General features: G+C 35.5%; 1 protein-coding gene across 1 annotated transcript in view; it reads right to left on the reverse strand.

The window, feature by feature from the left end:
- The window catches only part of DCN (decorin), a 40783-nt gene that overhangs the window by 3809 nt on the left and 16004 nt on the right, over window positions 1–20970 (reverse strand). Inside the window, exons 3-6 of the mRNA XM_010008016.1 lie at window positions 14272–14384; window positions 4363–4576; window positions 4061–4174; window positions 2632–2725 (exon numbers count right to left, since the gene is read on the reverse strand). Coding sequence (XP_010006318.1) covers window positions 2632–2725; window positions 4061–4174; window positions 4363–4576; window positions 14272–14384 — 535 coding nt within the window. The remainder of the gene's footprint in view (window positions 1–2631; window positions 2726–4060; window positions 4175–4362; window positions 4577–14271; window positions 14385–20970) is intronic.

The raw sequence follows: 20970 nt of genomic DNA on the forward strand, positions 1-20970 counted from the left end.
GAAAGAGTAAAATTAAGAGTCTGTAGAAAAGTGGATCTAACTCCCACAAACAGTGCAAGGGTATGTAATTACATCTCATCTAAATGTGTTACAAACAAACCCTCAGTAACTCCAGGCTGTGTTTACAAACATAATAAGACAATATTAGTGCACAAAATATAGGGCAATTTAGAGTATTAGGAAATAACATGGTCTTTGTCTGTTTTTTCCCATGGGAACAAAAAGGGCAGAATTTGAAAAATCACTCTCTTTTACTATATTGACATAATATTTCCTTTTATATTAGTGCATAGGTAACATATTTCCAGTTTTAGCTGATCTAGTCACAGTGTTCTAAATTATTGAAGACCATAAGCAAAAACATATCTTTGCAACTGCCGCTGTGATGGAGCTAGGCTTTTTAAGTGAACTTTAATAGGCTCTCTACACTTTAGTAACAGCAACTGTGTAATCTGTATATCCTCCTGTTGAGCTCACTCCTGCACAAACCCAGCAGAGTCTTTGTTGGATTTACATCAATGAGCTTCTTTCCCCCTCCCCCCACCCCCTCTTCCCTCACTGCAGCACTATGTGAAGGCTTTTGGAAGATTTAAGAATAATTTCACATAGTAAACAAACAAAAAGGACAAATATTGGTGGTCAGCTGCAACTCAAGAATTCAAAAGATAATGAGCAGTAAAGCTACACTGAGCTATTTTAGAGTTCAAAACACCTTAACCTAGTGAGAAAAATTAGCTTTTTGTCCAAATGCAACGTGCTTTAGGGAAACTGTTAGACTGTTGAGCATGTGTTGACATGATCCAGAGGGAGACTGGTCTGACCCTCTACGGTTGTTCTTGAAGGCTTACATGTGTAAATAAAAGCCATTTTTCAAGTAGCCTGTTTCAGTGGCATCGGGGGCATGCTGTCCCTTAGATTTATCCCAGGTGCTGTTCTGGAGCTCTCCTGAAGCTTCCTTCATTCTTCATCTGTCTAATTGCTATGTTCAATGCTCCTCTTTTGTGCTAAATCTTTTTTCTCTCTTACTTTTTAGCTTTGCACAAGAGGATTTCTGACTATGCTTAGGTTACCTGCTTCAGCACAACCCAAAAAGCACTTCCAAATTCGGTGCCTGCTCTGAGCAGCTCCACATTTCTGCATCATGATCAACAGAGTATCTTTTTTTTCTGTACAGTACAGCCACAATGGAAGCAGCCCAAGATTAGATATTTTTAGTGTTTCATCAGCACTTGCTGCATAAAACTTTATGTCTTAAGAAGGACTTCCAAAAATATTGGTCATGTAATGTTGCTTCCAAGTGTGAAGAGAAAAAGATGAAAAAATTCGTGGTCTGCAGGACAACTGACTCACCCACACCTCCTTCTCCCAGTAAAATAAATTACTCTCTACCTTGAGTAGTTACAATCTTATTTTGGTATTGGAATTTTACTTTATTATTTTTCTGGAGGCTGTTACATTTTATACTAAGCCTCTATCATTAAGAGCAGATGCTTCATAGTTCCTTAATTCATAATTATGGTATTTATATTTTTTCATTAAAATCAAGGAGTGGACTGTTTTTTAGTGGGTATGAATGCATTATTTAATACGAACATCAAACATGAATACTTTATTTTACAAGATTTATAAACCTGTTCTAAAGTTTTATTATTTGGAATTGCCAGATTCAAAATATATGTTATTATGTACTTCATTGCACTAAATTGCTGTTCGAGCTTTACAGTGGTAAATTTAACTCATGTTGCTCAGTAATCTTTCTTTGATTTCTGTTTTCTGTCTTTGTAAGAAGAAGCAGAATTATTAAGATGAAGACCCAGGGATTAGATTCAGTAATCTGATTAATGATATTTTAGATCAATTATACTATTTTTCCATAGAAAAGTCTTAAAGTATCACAGCATTAAAATACTTCGTATTAAAGGCCCATTTTACTATTTTAGCATGTTATCTACTATTATTAATTAATAAATGGTTCTGTATATCTATTACTGCTTTTCAGAAATTCTCCTTATAGTTTCCTACAGTTAGAGAAACTTATTCAACAATATAATCACAGATTAGCAAGGTACAATCACCCTGAAAACTACATTTTTTTCGTTTATATTGCATGATTTTTTCTAATCACTTTCTTGGATTCACTGCAGACATGTCTTTCTTGAGAAACAGAGGAAACTCTGTTGCAAGCAGTTTTGGTTCCCATGTATTTTTTTCCCCAGTTTCCAGAGGAAATCGCGCGAGCAATGCAGTGTCCCAAGAAAACTGCATAAACCAAGGATTACAATACAATAAAAGAAACATGATGTAATTAAAAAATCTAATTGCTCCTACTCGCTTGCTTTATCTCTTCTTTTTTTTTTTTTTTTTTTTTTTTTTTTATAAAAGAAACAATTGTCCTGGTCATAAAGGACTCATCAGTTTTAAAAGCTGGAAAGTATTGCTAGGAAAAAAAAAAAATTGTTTTGTTCTCTTAAGTCAGTATACAAGCCCTGATTAACTTAGTTTTCTGATAAGTTAGGTTCTGTTTCAATGATGATAACGCTCAAGAAACCCAGAATGATGTTTTCTAACTGTGTGTATGATGGCTATGATTTCAACTAATTGTTAATGTGAAAGGAAGACATGAATTCTTACTTCGCCAAGTTGGTGAGTCCTGCCAGGCTATCAGCCTCAATTTTGCTGATTTTGTTGCCATCAAGGTGAAGTTCAGTAAGGGATGGGGGAAGGCCTGAAAGAGAGAACACCATCAAATTACTTTTGATAAAACAGGGTTATCTTTCATTAAAGGTGTTACACTGACATTCTTTTACAGTAACAAGATTTTTACTAGATCTGGCCAAGAAAAATTCATGGAATGAAACAAAGAACTTTCACAATCATGGAAACGGAAAACAGCTAGTGACAATGTATTTGACATGAAAAAAACAAGCTTCTAAGGTCATCAGAGAAGAGTTAATTCTTTAAAAAATAGCTAAATCAAATTCTTCCCAGATATGACTTCTAATTTTCATTATTATATAAATGGAACATATATAATAGTATAAGAGAAAGAATCTTCATTTTAGCCAGACTTTCCCACACATGAATCTACAAACATTTGGCACCTAAATGTTTTATAAATAACAGCAGCAGAAAATGAGACCTCAAAGATGAGGTTGTATAATTGTAATGTTATTTTAGGTAGGGCACATAGTAGTTTGCAAATTCTGTTTATCAAGATTAAAAAATAAATAAATAAATAAATAAAAAGGAACTAAATATTTTAACTATATAAAGCCCTTCAAAAGAACATCCAAAACAGGAAATGTGGAAAGAGAGAAATAACAACTAGTATTAACTTTGAAAAATGTTTCCGCTATTTCAAAACAATCTACTGGCCGAACTATGAATACATTGAATATAATTTCCTCTGGATTCTGTTCTGGTTTGTTTTGGCTTATTTGGTAATATTGAAGTTGCTCTTATTTTGTAGCAATTTGCGATGAAGTACTTTTAAAAACAGCAAATGTTTCTGTTTTGTATAGGAATAGTCTTTTTGGCTTCAAACCCACAGGCTTGTGAAAGGCTGATTTTATGCTTGCAGAACTTAAGTTAATTCTACATGAGATTACACCTGTAAAAAGTTGATGATGCTCACAAACAAGGGTTGGAGGATGAAAATAATCTTCCTTTTCATATTCCAACTATGCAATAAGAAAAGGAAAATAACATAAAATGGCTTGGTTTTTACTGTGCACCTCTTGTAGAGCTTCTCATAATAGAAAACAAAATTTGCCAAACCAGTAAGTCAACACACCAAAAACGAAGGAGACAAAATAATGGATACTCTAAGGACCGGCTCAAAAGGCTTCCAAAATATTTTTTTTTCCCAATAACTGGAAGTCACTATATTATAATAGAATCATAGAATCAAAGAATGGTTTGTGTTGGAAGGTACCTGAAAGATCATCTAGTTCAAACCCCCCTGCACCTCCCACTAGATGAGGTTTCTCCAAGCCCCATCCAGCTTGGCCTTGAATGCTTCCAGGGTGCAAATCTCTGAAATATTAATTGAACTTCTTACCTTTTGGGATACTTGTAATGTTGGTGTCCGCGATACGGATGTAGGAGAGCCTCTTCATCCCCTGAAAAGCTCCATTTTCAATGCCTGAACTCTTGATTGGATTGGTGCCTAGTTCTGCCAACAAAACATGGTTGTGAGCTGTGCTGCAGTGTAGGTACCTATATCCTTCAGGTCAAAGCTAATTTGGAAGTACAATTTATTGGAGCATTTCTTGACTTTCTATATAAAACCACTGATTGAACTAAAAATAACATCTTGAAAAAACACTCAGTTGATTTTGTTATAATTTCTCATGCCCGTACCTAAGACAATAACTTGATTCAGTCCATTAAAGACAGCTTTCCTCAGCTTGGAGATCTCGTTCTCATGAGCCCGTATCTCCTGAAGAGACTTCGGCATGTTTTCTGGGAGTTCCTTCAGGTTGTTCTTGGACAGGTAAAGTCTTTCCAGTTTCTTCAGAGGAGCAAAAGCTGATGGGCTTATTTTGCTGATTTTGTTGTTAACAAGGATCAATGCCTGTAGAATAATAATGAAGGAGATCTCAAGTGACTATTAGGGAAATGATTTTGTGAATGAAACATTAAACAATTATTATTTATTTTTTCTAATGCCTTTTGACAACCAATCTAATAAGCTGAAGAAAAAGGAATACAGTACTAAAACAAATAGATTAAGAACTTCTGAAAACAGTAAAAGATAAACAAGGTCTACTTTACAAATACAAGTGTAATTTCATTGTTGAGGGATATGTAGTTTCTGTGAACTTCTATAATTTATAACCGAGAGTAAGTACAGCCCTTCCACTTGAAGTCACTCACATAAAAAAAACACAAAACCACCAAAACATTATTAGTTTTATTTGATTATTCTTTTTTCTGTTTTCATTTCTTCTGAAAACACTTTTATACCTCACCCATCATCACACAACCTTCCTAATCAGGTTTTCCCCAAACAAAAACTTCTAAGACTCAATACAGTGAAGTCACAGCCTAGCTTAATAAAAATCATCTATTTCATCACTTCTTTTCTGTTAGTCTTATAGACTGCATTTATTAGATTTGTGACAGATAATAACATAATTTTTGTAGAGATATTTTGGTAAGTATAACTTGGAATGGAAAGGGAGAAATTTGAAGCATTATATTCTAAGTACAGCAGTGATCATGGACCATATTAATTTGGCCTACTATGTAGATACCTAATGTAGGTACCACAGTTGTGATATCTAGACTCAGGATAACTTTAAGCAAATTAGCTGTCTAGATTTTCAGGACAGAAAGGTCTTCCTACAAGCTCTGTTACCTGTAGTAGGTAGTCTCCATATTAATCTGAAATTGTACATTTCTGCTATCTCTGTTTTTGATTAATCAAGCATGACACAAAAAGGGAGAAGAAAGTCTTATTATTGTCAGAATAGTAGTGCAGCTAATGGAAAGGATTTCAGATACAATACATATGCAAATAAATCTCAAAACTCCATTTGTTTGCTATATACTTACCAGTTTCACAGTGCTGCACATTTGTGCAGTGAATTAGGGAGAGTGGGCTGTATATAGATATTAATATCTATTTATATTTTTTGCTAGAGAATATCTATAGAGCATCTTTGTTCACTAACTCCATTATGCTGTTTTCAGAAACAGAAGACAACAGTTGCTGATAAACCACAAATTTTATGTTCCATATACCATAGCTATCATTCTGTATATTTCAGTACATTTCTGATATTTTCAGAATTACACTTTAGTCTTCTTCTTGAAGGAAAACTAAGCCTTCAGCTCTTTCCATAATCAGTTCAGTGTTAAAACAGTGACAAGAAGTGTACTAGCATCTGACATTTCTCTCTCGTGAAAATTGGAAGAGAGGTAAGAAGATAGTTTAAAATGCTTTGTGTGCTTTACTCCTAATGGGATCCTCTTGCAGATCATCCTGAGAAAAGTAAGTAGTGTGTTCTGTACATGGTTTCACTAGGAACACATAAAACTGAGCATATCTGGTTTTGATTTTGCATGCTAGCTAGCAAAGACACATTTGCAAGGGGAGACAATGAAGGTCACTCACAGTTCAGCAGTGTATTTCCCTAACAAGAAGCTTCTCCCAGAGCAAATACATTGGTCAGTGGAAGTCATGGCCCCAAGTATCTTTCTTTTGCACCTGAGCTATAAGAACTGCCATGAGAATACATGGGACACCCACAGGATAGGGTTTCCTGAGAGACACCATTGCCAGAATTGTAATGCAGGTGTAGATTCTGCCTGTAGTGTAATACAGCTACCAGCACAGTATCAGGACATGAGAAACAATCCAGTTATTATGAGGGGTACAACATGAATTACGTAGATGAGTCTTATTAATGGTTTTTAACATGATAACTAAATAACTGAATATGCTACTACAAATTACTTTGTGCTTTTTTTAAACTTTGCCACAGATTTCCTTTACATAGATATCTAAGTCAACATTAAATGAGTTTACACTCATTAGCACTTGTACTGATTCCTGGTTTGTACTACTTTCTTGCCTTTTACATTAAAAATGTTTGGGCTATGATGATGATTTGCTGTGAAATATTTCTGACTGGAAATAGATACCAATACAATCAGTGAGGCTTTACAATATAAATATTTTCTGAGTAGCTGACATTAAAAGAATCGTTACAGCACTTCCAAGCAGAATTGTTGGTCCTGACCAAAACCAGAAGTTATCTAAGTATCTAGGATTAATCTGTTCTGTTTGCCAGTGCATCTTCTGAATATTATAATGTTATCTTGGGGAAGATAATGTTACCTGGTTTTATTCAAATATTCAGAAAGTCTCTCACTTAGAAATTACATCTATCAAAGGTATGTTTAAAAATCTGATTTCACAGTGGGAATGTGTGTGTGGTGGTGTAAGGTGGTAAGGTAATTTCCAACATTTTTGTACTAAAATATCATTTCCCACTTACACCCCTCTGTGCAAGGCCCTGTTCCTGGTATTTTAAACCTACATTATTTTTCCTCATGGTTGTGCAGCTGTAAGAAAACAAAAATAAACCCACACATCAGAATTTGCATGAGAAGTTTTATTGTCTCCCAGAGCAACAGCAAATGATGAGGATAACACACCAGCATAGCACCTGGCAAGCCATACCCTTGGGTTCCTTTCCCCCTTCACAATAACTCTATTATATGCAAGACTTAAAGACTGAAGTTATTAGCCTTGGAGCTATGCTGTTTACTTTCCTCAGAATGTGTCCCGTATGGTTTGCATGTTACAAAAGTTAAAAGAAAACAAAATAAAATACAATTTAAAACTCAGGGGAATTCAGGGGTCAGTGAAAACAGGAACTAGAGGAGAAAAACCTAGGGAAAACATCTGCAGGCAGAGCTATTGAGGAAGAGATGTTAGGCAAAAACATGACACATGGACTAGCTATCCCGAATGAAGCCAGACGGCATGAGGAGGCATTATATACATCTTCTTATGGGGCATATAAAAATTTTGTACAGAACAAAAAGTACTGAGAGGGAAAAGTAAGGGTCAGGCTGAAAGTGCTGAATGTGCTGGAGCTCTTGGCCATAGATAGCCCTTTTGATGCTCCTGGTATGAAACGATTCAGCAGAAATCTAAAAGCCTACAAAAGAGCCATAGGAACTGATAATTTTATTTAAAAATCTACCTTGTCTATGCTTCTATTTTTAGTGAGGGGAAAAAAGAAATGTGTTTTTATTTAAATAAACGTATTCTCCCTGCCCCCTCCCCCCCCCAAAAAAAAAACCAAACCAACAAGAAACAAACAAAAAGTTAATAATTGAAGCATAACATCAATTTAAAACAAAAAAGGCTAAGCACACAATTGTGCAGCTTTCAGCATGATCTGATATGTGTCAGCCATAGGTAAAAAAAGAGGCCAAAAAGAAAGAGGAGGGGGGAAAAAAAAAAAGCACAAATGCATCAAGTACTGAAGACATCACTTAGGCAACTTAGAGGGTTCATAGCAATTTCCTATGAGTGAGAGAAAAATAAGCTTCCATCCTTATTTTCCTGAGGTAAAGCCTTTTTCCTTTGTCATATACAACATTCAAACGTCGCACAGTAAACAATGATTGTTATAATGTTACTCTGTGGTAATACTAACAGACCATCTTATCCCTACTAGCAGTTCAATCGTTAGAGAGGAAAAAACATCCAAGCTTTGCTTCAAAGATGGTTTACTTTTTACTGAAAAGCACCTCTGGTATTAGTTTAAAAAAAAATAAAAATCACTGTATGACAGGAATAGATGCTGGCTCTGTCAAAGTCTATGAGAGTCTGGCCATTTAGCACCCTCTGGCCTGGTTTCTACCTCAAATATTTATTCCCAAAATAAAAAGGAGGATTCACAATTCAGGAGAATTCTGGAACACTTGTTGGCAGACTTCTGTAAAAATACACCCTGACAAACTGCAGAGGGAGTGTGTGGCAACCATGTAGGAACTAGTACAGGGTTGTTCATGGAGTTTTGAAAAATTACTATTTTTTCCCTGCCTGGGTGTGGGGTGCAGACAATTGTAATTTTTGGTGCAATTTCATTATGTCAGAATCCCAGAGGATTGTTCCAAGGGTATTTCATCCCTACTTCTGTTCTTAGTTTAGAATAGTTTGAAGCAAGAGCCTTGCCAAAATCAGAATTGAACTGTAAAATGATCAGCAAATTGTTATCAGCCATAATACAGGATGACACATCTGTTCTGTCAGCTGGGGATGGTACTCTTACCTAACATCAAATTGTTAATGATGCATGCATCCTTCAGGGTTTAAATTGAAAAATCAGTCTGCTGACCCAATGGAATTTCTTTAATTTCCTGGGTTATGTATTACAGTATTACCTGTTTTTTATTACAGTTCTGCTAGGAACAGTAATGGCTTAAGAATTATAAGCCAGGTATCCAAAAAAAAAATAACAATAAATTTCATATTTTTGTTTGCTTTATGTTTTTAGTTGTTAAGCCAAACTCATTATATGGCCATATAGTCCAGCTTTCCTGCCACATTGTTAAGACTGGGTGTATGCTTAGAAATACAAATTGAAACAAAGAATAGAAAATAGAATTTCACTTCCTTCTCTAATTGTGTTATACCAGGAGACAGAATTCTACAAAGTCAGTAGTAATTTAAAAATTCATTTTAAAAATCATAAACACTGGTGAACTTGAGGGAACTAAGAGCCCCTCAGTTCAGGGAAGTGTCTCGACAAAATGCCAGGTGTTATGTCTCTTGGTGGGCCCATGATCTACAGTTAAGGCAGGGAAAGTATAAAGAAACCACATAATGGTGCAATTATTTTTTATTTTTTGTTAGTTAAATTCTTTGGCAGGGTCTGGTAGTAACCCTATCAAACCTGGGATCAAGTGGACATAGCTAAGAAAAGCAAAGAAAAAGGGGTTTCCCCCTAGAAACAGGAAAGGGATGAATGAGCTGTGAGGGAAGGAGATGGCAAGAAATTGAACCAACAGCCTGTCAGTATAAACAAAAGAAAACTGTGGAAAGCAGCTTGATCACATCCACAGTACCTTGTTGAATAATCTTGCAAAACCAAGGAGCCTGCTGCAGATCTAGTTGGAATGGTGTTTGAGCGCTCCCTGGTAAGTCTTGTGTAACATGACTTGCACAGATGACAAGGAAGCAGCTGGCTCTACATTTTCCTACTTCAACAAAATAATCCCAGTGCTCTGGACTTCTAGAGAATCTTTCAACCCTGTCCTTGTTTGTTGAGGCAAGTGTTTTGGCCATTCTTTTAAACACAACTTACTTGTGTATTTTATTATCCTATTCTATAAAATTTCCTTTTTTCATTATCATAGTATGCTGGGTCCTTCCAGAATGTTAAGGACCTCAAATAATCTTCTTCTGTAGTTTTCCTCCCCTTAAAAGATCTTTATTCTCTCCACATTAAAAATGCATCTCACTAAGGGAGTGCTGCATTTTAGAAAGGTATTTTTTCTCTCCGAATATTTCTTAGAAACCTACAGAGGTACCAAGTAGAAAAATAAAAAAAATAAATTCAAAGGTATCTTTCAGTTCAGTTAAGAATATCTGCCATTTATGATAGTGGGAATTGAGTTCAGAGGTAAAATCTGAACAGCAATATCTGTCTTAATTTTTTTATAGTCTGGTGGCTTATGATTCTTCATGTTATGATTTGCACAGCATTATATTTACTTCACTTCTCTTTTAATTATGCCTGAGGAAAGGGAACTGAAGCTGTAATGAGTCCTCAGAAGTCTCTTCTTCCCTTAATATTTTTCAGCTGTTAGTAGGCTTTCTGTATCCCTGGAAGATGTTCTTAGACTTTTCTTCAGCTAACCTGGGCTCATGTCTGTCCATAGGGAGCCTACTTTTGATTAAAGAAAAAAGAGTGCATGAAAATTTTCTAATGCAATACATTACTTTTCCACTTCATATTATTACAAAGAGTATTCCAGTTTATTGGCCCATATATTTAGTGTTGATAATTCCTTAGTGGCACATGAGGTCATAACCTTAAGTCCCAAGTTTAAATCTTTGATCTCTTTCATGCGGGTCTCTCAGCATAAAGAAAACTGTTTTTAGCACTGTTGTCTGCACAGCCATGTCTTTGCACAGTTCTGCCAGCCTACAGTAAGCAATGTTCCAGTTTCTTTCAGGCCAATAAAGCATTAATCTTTTACTGTACTAACACTGTGTCATTTCAAAAAGTTTCTGGTGGAAAAGCATGCAGTCACTATGTTGTTTGTGCTGTTCTTACAGTGATCTAATACGCAGTAGTTTCTTTTACCTCTTTTTCCAAGTGTCAGGTGTTATGTTGGTTTGCTTTGGCTTTGCCACATAGCATGCAACTCCATGTGCTGTTTTTGTAGACTCCTCCTTCACTCTGCATGAGGGCTTACTCAAGTAGTATTTTGGACTCTTTATTATGTTCATAGGGTCAAAGTACTGTACTCTATCCAGAAGTGTCAGTCTGCCTGGAAAATTCTGACAGTTTCATAGAAGTTGTTTGTTTTTTTTTTCCTGGCTTTTTCAATAGCGTCTCTCTGATTGTTTTGCCACAGGTCTAAATCATAAGCAAATTTTTTTTACATAATATCAGACAGTTTTCTGAAACCACAAATCTCAGTCCTCAACCTTAAATAAAGACCTTCTTCACTTTTTCCCTTATTTCCCCAAGTACTCTGGTAAAAATTGTATCTTTCATTTTTAAATGCTGTGAAGTCTCACTGAGTTTTTATAGTACCAACATTAATAGATTAGCCACTTTTTCCTGGATAAATTTAAAACTATAAAAATATCAAGTGCAACCAAGCTGTTGACTCTAGTGTTTTCTGGCAGGCATCTATTATTTGCAGATAAATATTCCTTTGGTTGTATCCTTTTCTAATTGCTTGCTATATTTCCACAGCTGCAGATTTTAACTGCTCTTTCACCTACTCAGGAAATTTTTGTGATACAAAGAGAATCTTTGTAAGTGCTAATTTCTTTTTTATTTCTAGGTTCTTTTTTATTTCGTGAAGCAAGTTATAGGTAAATCCTTTCTTTTCTCCTTTCTTCATCTGTTTTTTATACAAGTTGAACTGTAGGTTCAAACTAAATTGCTCATTAAAAGCTCTTCTAAAAATATTACAGATATGATTGGTGATGTTTGTAGGAAATAGGAAATCATTTAAAATAAATATTCAAAAAGGAAACTGAGTTGATATACTATTGATTTTTTTCCCAAGATCTATGAAAACTGGGATTTAAGTAATTGTTCCCATAAGTGATCACTTCATGCAAGAATTTAAACGTGGTTTTGGAACAATAACACTGATAATTTATGTGAATCTTCCTGTTCTAGTAGAGTATAAGAAGGTCTACAAAGTCTAGAAAATTTGAACATCACATTATCGAGTGTAATGCTAACACAAGCCATTTTTTATCAGAGAATTTGACTAAAAGGCACACCCTTTGTTTTTATGTATGCATGCACACATATATCTCATTAAAACAAAAGTGACAATAGATCTCTCTACAACAAATCTTTTGAGTTACATTTATCTAAAAAAAATTTCCCCTTTCACTATGACTTTGAGAATATTTAATTGTAAACTGGGGAATAGGAATCTTTCCCAGATATTACACAAGAAGAATGATGCCTGCTGAGAGTAAAGATATTTAGTAGTTACATAAATGCACTGCATGACTAAATTTATTATTATTATTATTATTATTATTATTATTATTATTATTATTATTATTATTATTATTATTATTATTGTTCTGGGTAGGAGATGAGGGGATCCATTTTTGTTCTTGAGTAAATCCAGGAAAACTGCATCACTCCAAGCTAAAGCATATGTCACTCTTGTCACTCTTCTGTATAATTTCCACTTGTCCTTAAGCATGTACTGACTACTTTTGGGAATAAGGCTAAAGAATAATCTCTTCCCTGAAGACATGTATGTATCTATGTAATTCACGATGAAATTATATCTGCTGTAATAAAAGAAAAATAAATAATCAATAGAGTTCACCTCAATGAGATGACATAGTTCACAACAGCTTAACTCACAGCAGGATGTGTAAAAAAGGCCTGAGCTGAGTGCCATGACGACAGAAGTCACTGGGGACAGTGCTTTTCATCTGCAAGAGCATGCTCTGACTCATTGCATGCAGTGCCATGGAGGAGGACTGCAAAAAGCTTCAAATCATCGACAAGACTTATCTCTTTTTCAGCACCTTGCAGATGATCTTCTCTGAAAACAGGGATTCAAATGTGATCAGTAGCTGAGCAGAGGCATTGAAAAAAAAATTCAGGGGCATAAGTCATCTCATTCTAAAAACAAGTCATATGAAATGCAATGTAGAAGTACCTAACTCTTTGTTAACTGTAGTGATTATCTATGTAACTAGCTCAAATATAGACTTCTACACTTAAATTAGGTGGCATGAACCTCATCATGACTTACTTGTGCAGCTGCCTCCACTACAAACTAGAATTGTGCCTATTCCTAGATTTTTTTAAAAAAAAAACTTTCCTTCTTGATTTTGAATTAAAACAAAATTTTAATGGGAAATTTGGAAATAATTGAGGAGATAAATGTTTAAAATATCTCTTTTTTTTTCCTGAGTACGAGTGGCTAAAAGCGGACTTTTGTTTGAAACAGTGCTTGTTTGGGTGATGGCACTGGCAGTATAAATGGATAAAAAGTGGGAGTTGGCTTCTTTGTTGTGAATGAAAACAATAGAATAGAAAGAGGCTCTGAAGAGGCAGGAAAGAAAAGACAAGTAGCTTATATTGGTTATAATAAAAAAGGGTCAGATGGAATAACACAGAAAAAGCCTGAGTTGGTTAAAGGCTAGAAAAATAATATTTTCAGAAATATGTCTTAGTTGGGGTATTAGTTTCAGAGGCAGAGAAGTAACAGTTTTGGTTTTTTTTCTAATCTGGCAAGAAAGAGATATTTCAACCAAATTGAGGCAAGACTATGAGGTATGAATTTTAAGATGTTGATTAAAAGCATAGAAATAAGGGAGGAGGACCTCAAACAGAGAAACGAAAATTTGGAAGCAGAGGAAGGCGGTTGTCTGATGGAAACTTGGAAAAGGAGAGGTGAACCAGAAAAAAGAGGGCAGTCACAGAAACCAGAGAAGGAAAATATTTCAGCAAGGAGGAAAACAGACAGCAGAGTTGGAAGAGACTAGAAGGAAAAGGATGATGAGAACCTATTTCTGCTAGGAGAAGGTTATTGCAAAAACACAATTTCATTGTAGTGCAGGCAGGAGAAAACTAAACTAAAATTAGTACAGAAAAACTGCTGACAAACATGGCATATACAAATCTCTGTGACCTCAGAGATAGCAGGGGAAGGAATACAGTAATGAGTGAGGTGTCAGTGTTGAGATTAATCTGCTTTTTTGACTAACTCCCTGTGCTAAAAGGACTGAGAATTTCAATAAATTGGTGAGAAAAATTATGATAGAGATCAGGTGACTGAATGGACAGTGAAGACCTGAAAAGAGATGATAAACTTCTGTGGTATGAGAAGAGAGTTTACAGGTGAGGAATGGGAATGGAAAGAAATAGGCTGGGCTGATAGAGCAATATCACAAAGTATTTCATAAGCTTTCCTTAAAAACCTGAGTACTAGGCCAAAACCACATTTTCTCCTTCTTTTTTTTTTTTTTTTTTTTTTTTTTTCCCCTGGCAATTGCTAGTTCATTTATACACTTACATGAAGATTCTTCAAGTTCTTGAAGTCTCCATCTTTAATTTCAGTGATTTTGTTGTTCTGTAAGTCCAACAGAGTTGTGTCAGAAGGAAGATCTTTTGGCACTCTTTCCAGACCTAGGGACAGTGAAAGGAATAAATAATTAACTCTGAACAAAACTTTAAATAAGGATCACTACTTTTCTTAGCAGAATTTACCTTTCAGTAAACAGCATTTCAAGAACTCATTTCCTGAAGATTTATCTGAAAATATTTCTGTCTCCAGCCAGTCAAAGGGAGTTTTATTTTGTAATGTCAAATCAAAATGTATTTATTCACATTTCCACTATGCCTTTTTTCTGAGAATATATCTGAGCTACACCTTGAAGCATAGGATTGACGTTTGAGAAAATTATTTCTAGCATGCTTAATTCCACTGAATTGTATGAATAAAAATTGCTTTCAGAAAGAGGTATGGTATTTATTAATTTCACTGTGTGTTAGCTTTTGTGGACAGAGAACATTTCCTGCTTTTTAAAAGGTAGTAGGCTTCTTGAAAGAAGTGTGATAGTTAATTATAATAATTTCCAGAAAAAATAGTTTGTTTGACAGTAACTAAAAAACTTACAGTAAAGTCCACCTTAAAAAAATCCAATCCACCTCCCCCCTTTTCTTTCATCTGATACTCTGTCCAAGTTTTCTGGAGAACAAATCTCTTGGTTTCACTACAACTGCCAAAAGAACATCAGTTTAAATTAAAGACTCTCTTTGGGACTATTTTCTGAATAGCTGATATGTAAGTCTGATGAAGTCATGGAAATGAAATTATTTAGTGTTAAATAACACTTGCTTTACCCAGCTTTCCTCTCATACTGTGACTTGGAATGGAGCAGATCTTTTATAGTCATCCTGATTTACCACAAATTTGAAATGTTCTTTCCTAACTAGCTTTTTTTAAACTATTTATTTATTTATTTATTTGTGTTTTTTAACAGAATGTGAAAGGCTTAATGAATGGCTGCTAGGAAAAATGTGTAGATACTAATAAAGTCTCTATATGGTCATCCAATAGAATTGGACTTCTCTGGATAGAGCAGTCTTTTTACTAGTGAATTTTTCCACAAATATTTCTGAAGCTATATTTGAACTTTCCCGGGAAAGATCACTCTGCAAGTATCACTCATGTCTCCCCAGTATGATGGTGGACTGCATGATATTTTTTTCAGATGAAAAGATACATAATCTTTTAAAAACTATATCTTTTTATCTCAAGCATGCCATTGTAAACACAGTGAGATATGCTTGCTTAGAGATGAGATATGCTTTGCACACAAAGGCTGTGGAGTCTCCATCCTTGGAGATATCCAGAAGCTGACTGGACAGAGCCCTAAACAGAGTCTGATGCAGCTGACCTTTAGCAGGGGCATAGTCTTATAGAGGTGACCTCCAAACTCAACAATCATCACCAGTGTAAGTGTTTTCACATCTGGAATAGATGTTTGTCTGTCAAAATCCAAAGATAAGCAAAACTCTCTTTCAAACCTTTTTAGAATATATACATATATGTGGAGTAAAAAAATGGTTGGCTCTTACTTGGAAAGTTATGGTAGACCATCAAAACAAATATATGTTTAGTGTTATATTTAATCCTTTTAACTTGCAGAAATAATACTATTTTATAGTTACTACTATAAAAATTTATCATAAACTCTGGAGAAGCCACAGAGGCCACTGGAGCTTTTTACTACAAGTGGTGATGCACCAAGAATTACACATAGATTTGTCCATATTCTTAAAAATATTATCATGCAGATGTGGCCTCCAATTTGTCTTTAGGTGCCAGGTCTGAATCTTCCAAAATGTTGAGCATCTCACAGATTCTACTGGTGTCTGTTATTACTGTTCTGTGCTTATCAAACTCTGGAAACAAGATTGCTTTTTTAGTTACCTATATCTGGGTGCAGGAGACCTAAACTTTTGAAAAGTATTTGCTTCTTTTAGTCTTACTTTTGAATTTATAATATTAGTTTGTATAGAACATATTCTTTTGTCCTACCATTATGAAAGTTTGGTTTCTGAATTTAGAAAACATTCTAGCCATTCTTTCAAATTTGTCTTCCCACTTGTAACTTCTCTAACCTTAGCTAAAAATATATTAAAATATTTGGATTTTACACTTATTAAAAGAGTATAATACAAATCAGTTGAGTTTTAATCACATCAGCATCCACAAAATTTTAAAAGCACAATTATCTAGCCTAGGATGAATTAGTAAGAGCTTCTACCATGCTTTAAATTTCAAGATCCAAAGTTGACATCTCATTCTGTTTACATTACTGATATTCAGGGCATAAATACACAGCACAGATTAAGATTATTCATATTACTAAAATAATCTTTCCTCATTGTGGCATGGACTACATTTTTACTGAAGGCAGTTGCAAAACCCTCATTACTTTCAGAAGTGTAGGACTAGAGTTCCAAATATATAAAAATGTGATACCATATAATTTGCATGTTGGTTGTCTTTGGAGAGTTCCTGTCCTTAGCAGACAGGAATGATGTCAGCAACTAAAAATTATTTCCCAAAAAACGCTTATTTTTCAACATAGTAATTTTTTATAAGAAGTTTTTACAGTCTAGTAACTTTTGTAGCATTTTTCCAGTATAAATAATAATAAAAGGTTTAATTATTTGTATTCAAAGTAGTATTACCATGTTCTGGTCATCAGTATATTTATATTAATAGACTAGTGTCTGTAAAAAAGTGAATACAGCAGAAACCAAGGCAAAAGAGACCTATGCAACTGTCCTTTATGTGATGTCCTTAGAACATACTTTATAAGAAGTTTTGGATTGCCACTGAAGGGGTAATTTGTCAAAGACTAAATTTCAAACTGTACATTTCAAGCTTCACATGTTACCTTTTAAAAGATCCTGTTATCTCTGAATAAGGTAGAACTGATGATTTCTCAGAGCAGTGAAGTTAAACTTCATACTATAGGGATAAGACAAATCTAATAATCAGATACCCATTTCTAAGAAGTTATTTGTAAAAGATTCCTATCTTGTACTAGAAACTAGAAAGATTTATAATAAAATACTTATCTTTGATTGTAAGGAATATAATTGCCACCCCTTAAAGAGCTAAGCTTGCTGTATTACTTATCTCATGTCTATTCTATTCTGCATTTCCTGAAGATGTTTTTAAAAATTTCTCAGAAAACAGCTATAGAATTTTTTTTATTTTTTTTTTTTTCTTGACTTGTCTGACTTCAGAAGAGCAAAGTATAGAGGATTCCAGGATATGCCCTTGGATGCTGGAGAGACATTGCATTAAACATTGCTTTAAATATTAAGCAGTTTAGTACATCCTCCAGCTAAAAGCTGCATCAATTGGAAGTCCCCAGTGAAGGAAGAGTTTATGAATGGGTATATCTGGACATTACCTTGTAAAATCAACAGCAAAAAACTCATGACTAAACTGTGTTTCAGCTGTGAACTGGATCTAAGTGTTTCACCATTTGTCACATCTACATTGGCTCCAAGAGTTCTGCTTCATCTTGCAGGTCCAGGCCTATACAGGCAGATGTATGTCTAGAGAGATACACAGAAGAGGAGCATTGCTCTAGTGCAAACTAGTTCCTATGCTGGACATTCCCTGTCTAGAGAGTGACATCTTCTTTGTCAGCACAGGTCAATAGACAGCCAGTTCAGAACAATGGGGGAGCCCGAGCTCAAATGACAACATGACAGAAATTGAACTGAATCAAGAAAATTGTAATTCCACAAGAAGCTGAAATGGCTCTTGGATCCTCACATAGAATTACTGTTTCACAGGAGGAAATTTTGATTCCTCTGTCTGGGACACCAAGACGTTTAGAGGGGATTTATAGGCAGTCCTTACTACTCATTTCTGAGAAACTCCAGTGATGTCCTTATACTTCTGAAGTCATATTCTGCAATATGAATGTTCACTTAAAAATGCCTTCCAGTGGAATTTACTTGATACCAAGTGAAAGGAGAACTAGTCTTGAAAAATGTCAATTGAGTCACCTCACAATTGTTTTAAGAACAGTTTAAATGAGTATTCCAGCTCTTGGCTATGATTTTTTATACATTAAACCTTGTTTCTCAGAAAGCCATATAAAAATCTCTCATAGCAGTTTGATGTTTTTAAGTGGATTATCAGTGCTACACAGTTTGTTATTCAGTTTCCTGAAAATATTTCAGGCCTCTGATTACTAAGATCGACTTATGACTGATTATAGAATTAGATTTTTCTGTATTTCCCATTTTATGTTAAATTGAAAATACATATGTCTTTATTTAGTTTGGCTGAATAAAACTAAGTCAGTTATTTTCTAAGTTGGTAAAAACATTTTTTAAAGCTCTACTTATACATAAGAATGTAGAAATGCTATAGCTTCACTCTTTCAAAATCCTTATTTACACTAAAATTAAGAGTCTAGGGATTCTGGAAATATGAAGTATTTATTAAACCAGTTCATTTACCCTTAGTCATAAAGACCATTTTAATTTGCACTAAAATATTTCTTTGTGACAAATCATGGGTTCCTCATAAAAGCTGAACAGTCATCAGTTCCTACAGTACAGGTAAGATCTATATTATTTTCAGCAAATTTCTATAAGTAGAAATTTTATTCTTTACTACATTATTAATCTGTAACATTCAATTATTCCTGTAGGTGTACATGTATGTGTATAAAAATACATGCATATGAAAACACATAAAGAACAGAATATGCCACAGAACTACAGAATGGGGGGGAAAAAGTGTAAATAATCTTAGAATATTTCCTATTGTTAGTCTGGACCAGCTGAGTTCATATTATCCCTGGCAGAAGTTTTCCAAATTTACTTACTCTAGTTGCTACACCACAGATTTTTGAAATAACAAATACAATCAAAATTGGAAATCAGAAGAAAATTTTTCATTATGAGAGCAGTCAGACATCGGAATAATCTCCCCAGGGAAGTGGTGGATTCCCCAGTGCTGTACACTTTTAAGACTCAGCTTGACAAGGTGCTGGTCTGTCTCATCTGAACCGTGTTCCTACTTAGAAAGTTTGGACAAAATGATCCTTGAGGTTCTTTCCAACCTGGCATTCTATGATTCTGTGTAAAATGTATTCATCAAAATCCAGCAGAACTGGATCATTAACATATTTCTTTGCTGTAGACAACAAGGGTCCACACTCACTTTTGGAAGCACTGAAAGGCTCATCTACAGTCACCTAAAAAATGTTCAGTGGGGAGAAGTTACTGGGACCAGGAACCCCTCCTTAGTGGTAGGATGAAGGAGAAGACAAATGCAGAAATCAGGTTTGTCTCTGTGGGCTCCTCTTTATATGAGGAGTATTTTTTTCCCATCATTTCTTAAGCAAATTACAGTGTCTGGCTCTTCAGCAGTGATTGCCTCATGTCCTGGAGAGGACAGATGGCTGACAGCTCTGGAGATTTGATGAGACAAGATCTTAGGCAGAGAAGAGCCAAGGTTGGTATAATTTGGCCCTTACTCAGTCCGTGAGAGAGGAGGAATCAGTGGCGAGCCACCTCCTGCATAGTGCTGCGCCAGCCCAGCTAGTATGGGCTGCCATTTAGACAGCCAAACAGGTGTAGGAGGTGTTGCAAGGATTTGGGAATAGTCTGAGGACTAAGGGAGGCTAAAGTTTTTCGTGCACTAAGGGAATAGTCTGCTCAGCTACAGAAGCTGTGATCAACCAGCCATGGAATTGTTTATCCCACAAAAGAAGGGTGGCTTTTGAACCCTCCTTTCTGTGAAGGGGTTTCAGTCCACTGCTCCAGTTTCTCAGAAGTGAGAGCCACAAGTTAGTCTGCAACTTGGCACTGAGCCACGTTTCTGCTGAAACCATAAGACTATGCAGAAAAGGAATGCAAGATTTATGGGGCCAGTGAGGGAGACTAAGCAAATGGGAGTCTGAGTCTGTAGCCCAGAGATGAGGACACTTCCCTGAGAATTGCATCGTTGCAACACTAAGACCACATAGTCAAAAGAACAAATATGTGAGCTGTGCCAATTATAAACAACTTTAACAACATAGCAGAGCTTGTGGTTTGATTTTTTGTTTGCTTGTTTGTTTGGGGTACTTTGGGGGATTTTTTTTTTCCCTTCACCTATCCATTTTACAACAAGCAGGGATTGGGCTTATTCCTCCGAGTAAACCTTCCCTTCGCAAGCCGGAGAGAAGGAGCCAAAAGGCAGAGAGACATCTGAATGCTGTAGCTCAGATACGTGTTATTACATTGCAACACTCATGATTATTGTCACAGGGGCCATAAAATGGGGCTCTTTTCAAGACTCCTTCAGTTTCCAAAAACAGCTGCTGCCAGCTGAGGAATCTGGGCTGAGCTACATGTAATTCCCAACCGTGATCATCAGTGATTGCTCTCCCAGTGGAGGCAGCCTCTCCAGCAGCTGCCTGTGTGCACTGCTGTGTGTTCTCCCCTACTTCAAGTCCAGCTCTCCCACATCCCACTGATGAGCAGAAAACCTCTCGGAGGTGAATGCCCTTAGCAATGCCCTGTGTGGACTCTGGAGTGAATGGGGTGAATGAGCTTTCAGGGTTAGGATACTTAGTCATGGAAAATAACAGGACTCAGTGACTTCTTTCTGGAAGGATGGCAAGTTGCTTAACACAGCTTTGGATGCTCTGACTTAGAAAAGTTCACTGACTCTTTC

Source organism: Chaetura pelagica, unplaced genomic scaffold (genome assembly GCF_000747805.2).
Source record: "Chaetura pelagica isolate M959 unplaced genomic scaffold, ChaPel_1.0 scaffold50, whole genome shotgun sequence".
NCBI classification, from domain to species: Eukaryota; Metazoa; Chordata; class Aves; order Apodiformes; family Apodidae; genus Chaetura; species Chaetura pelagica.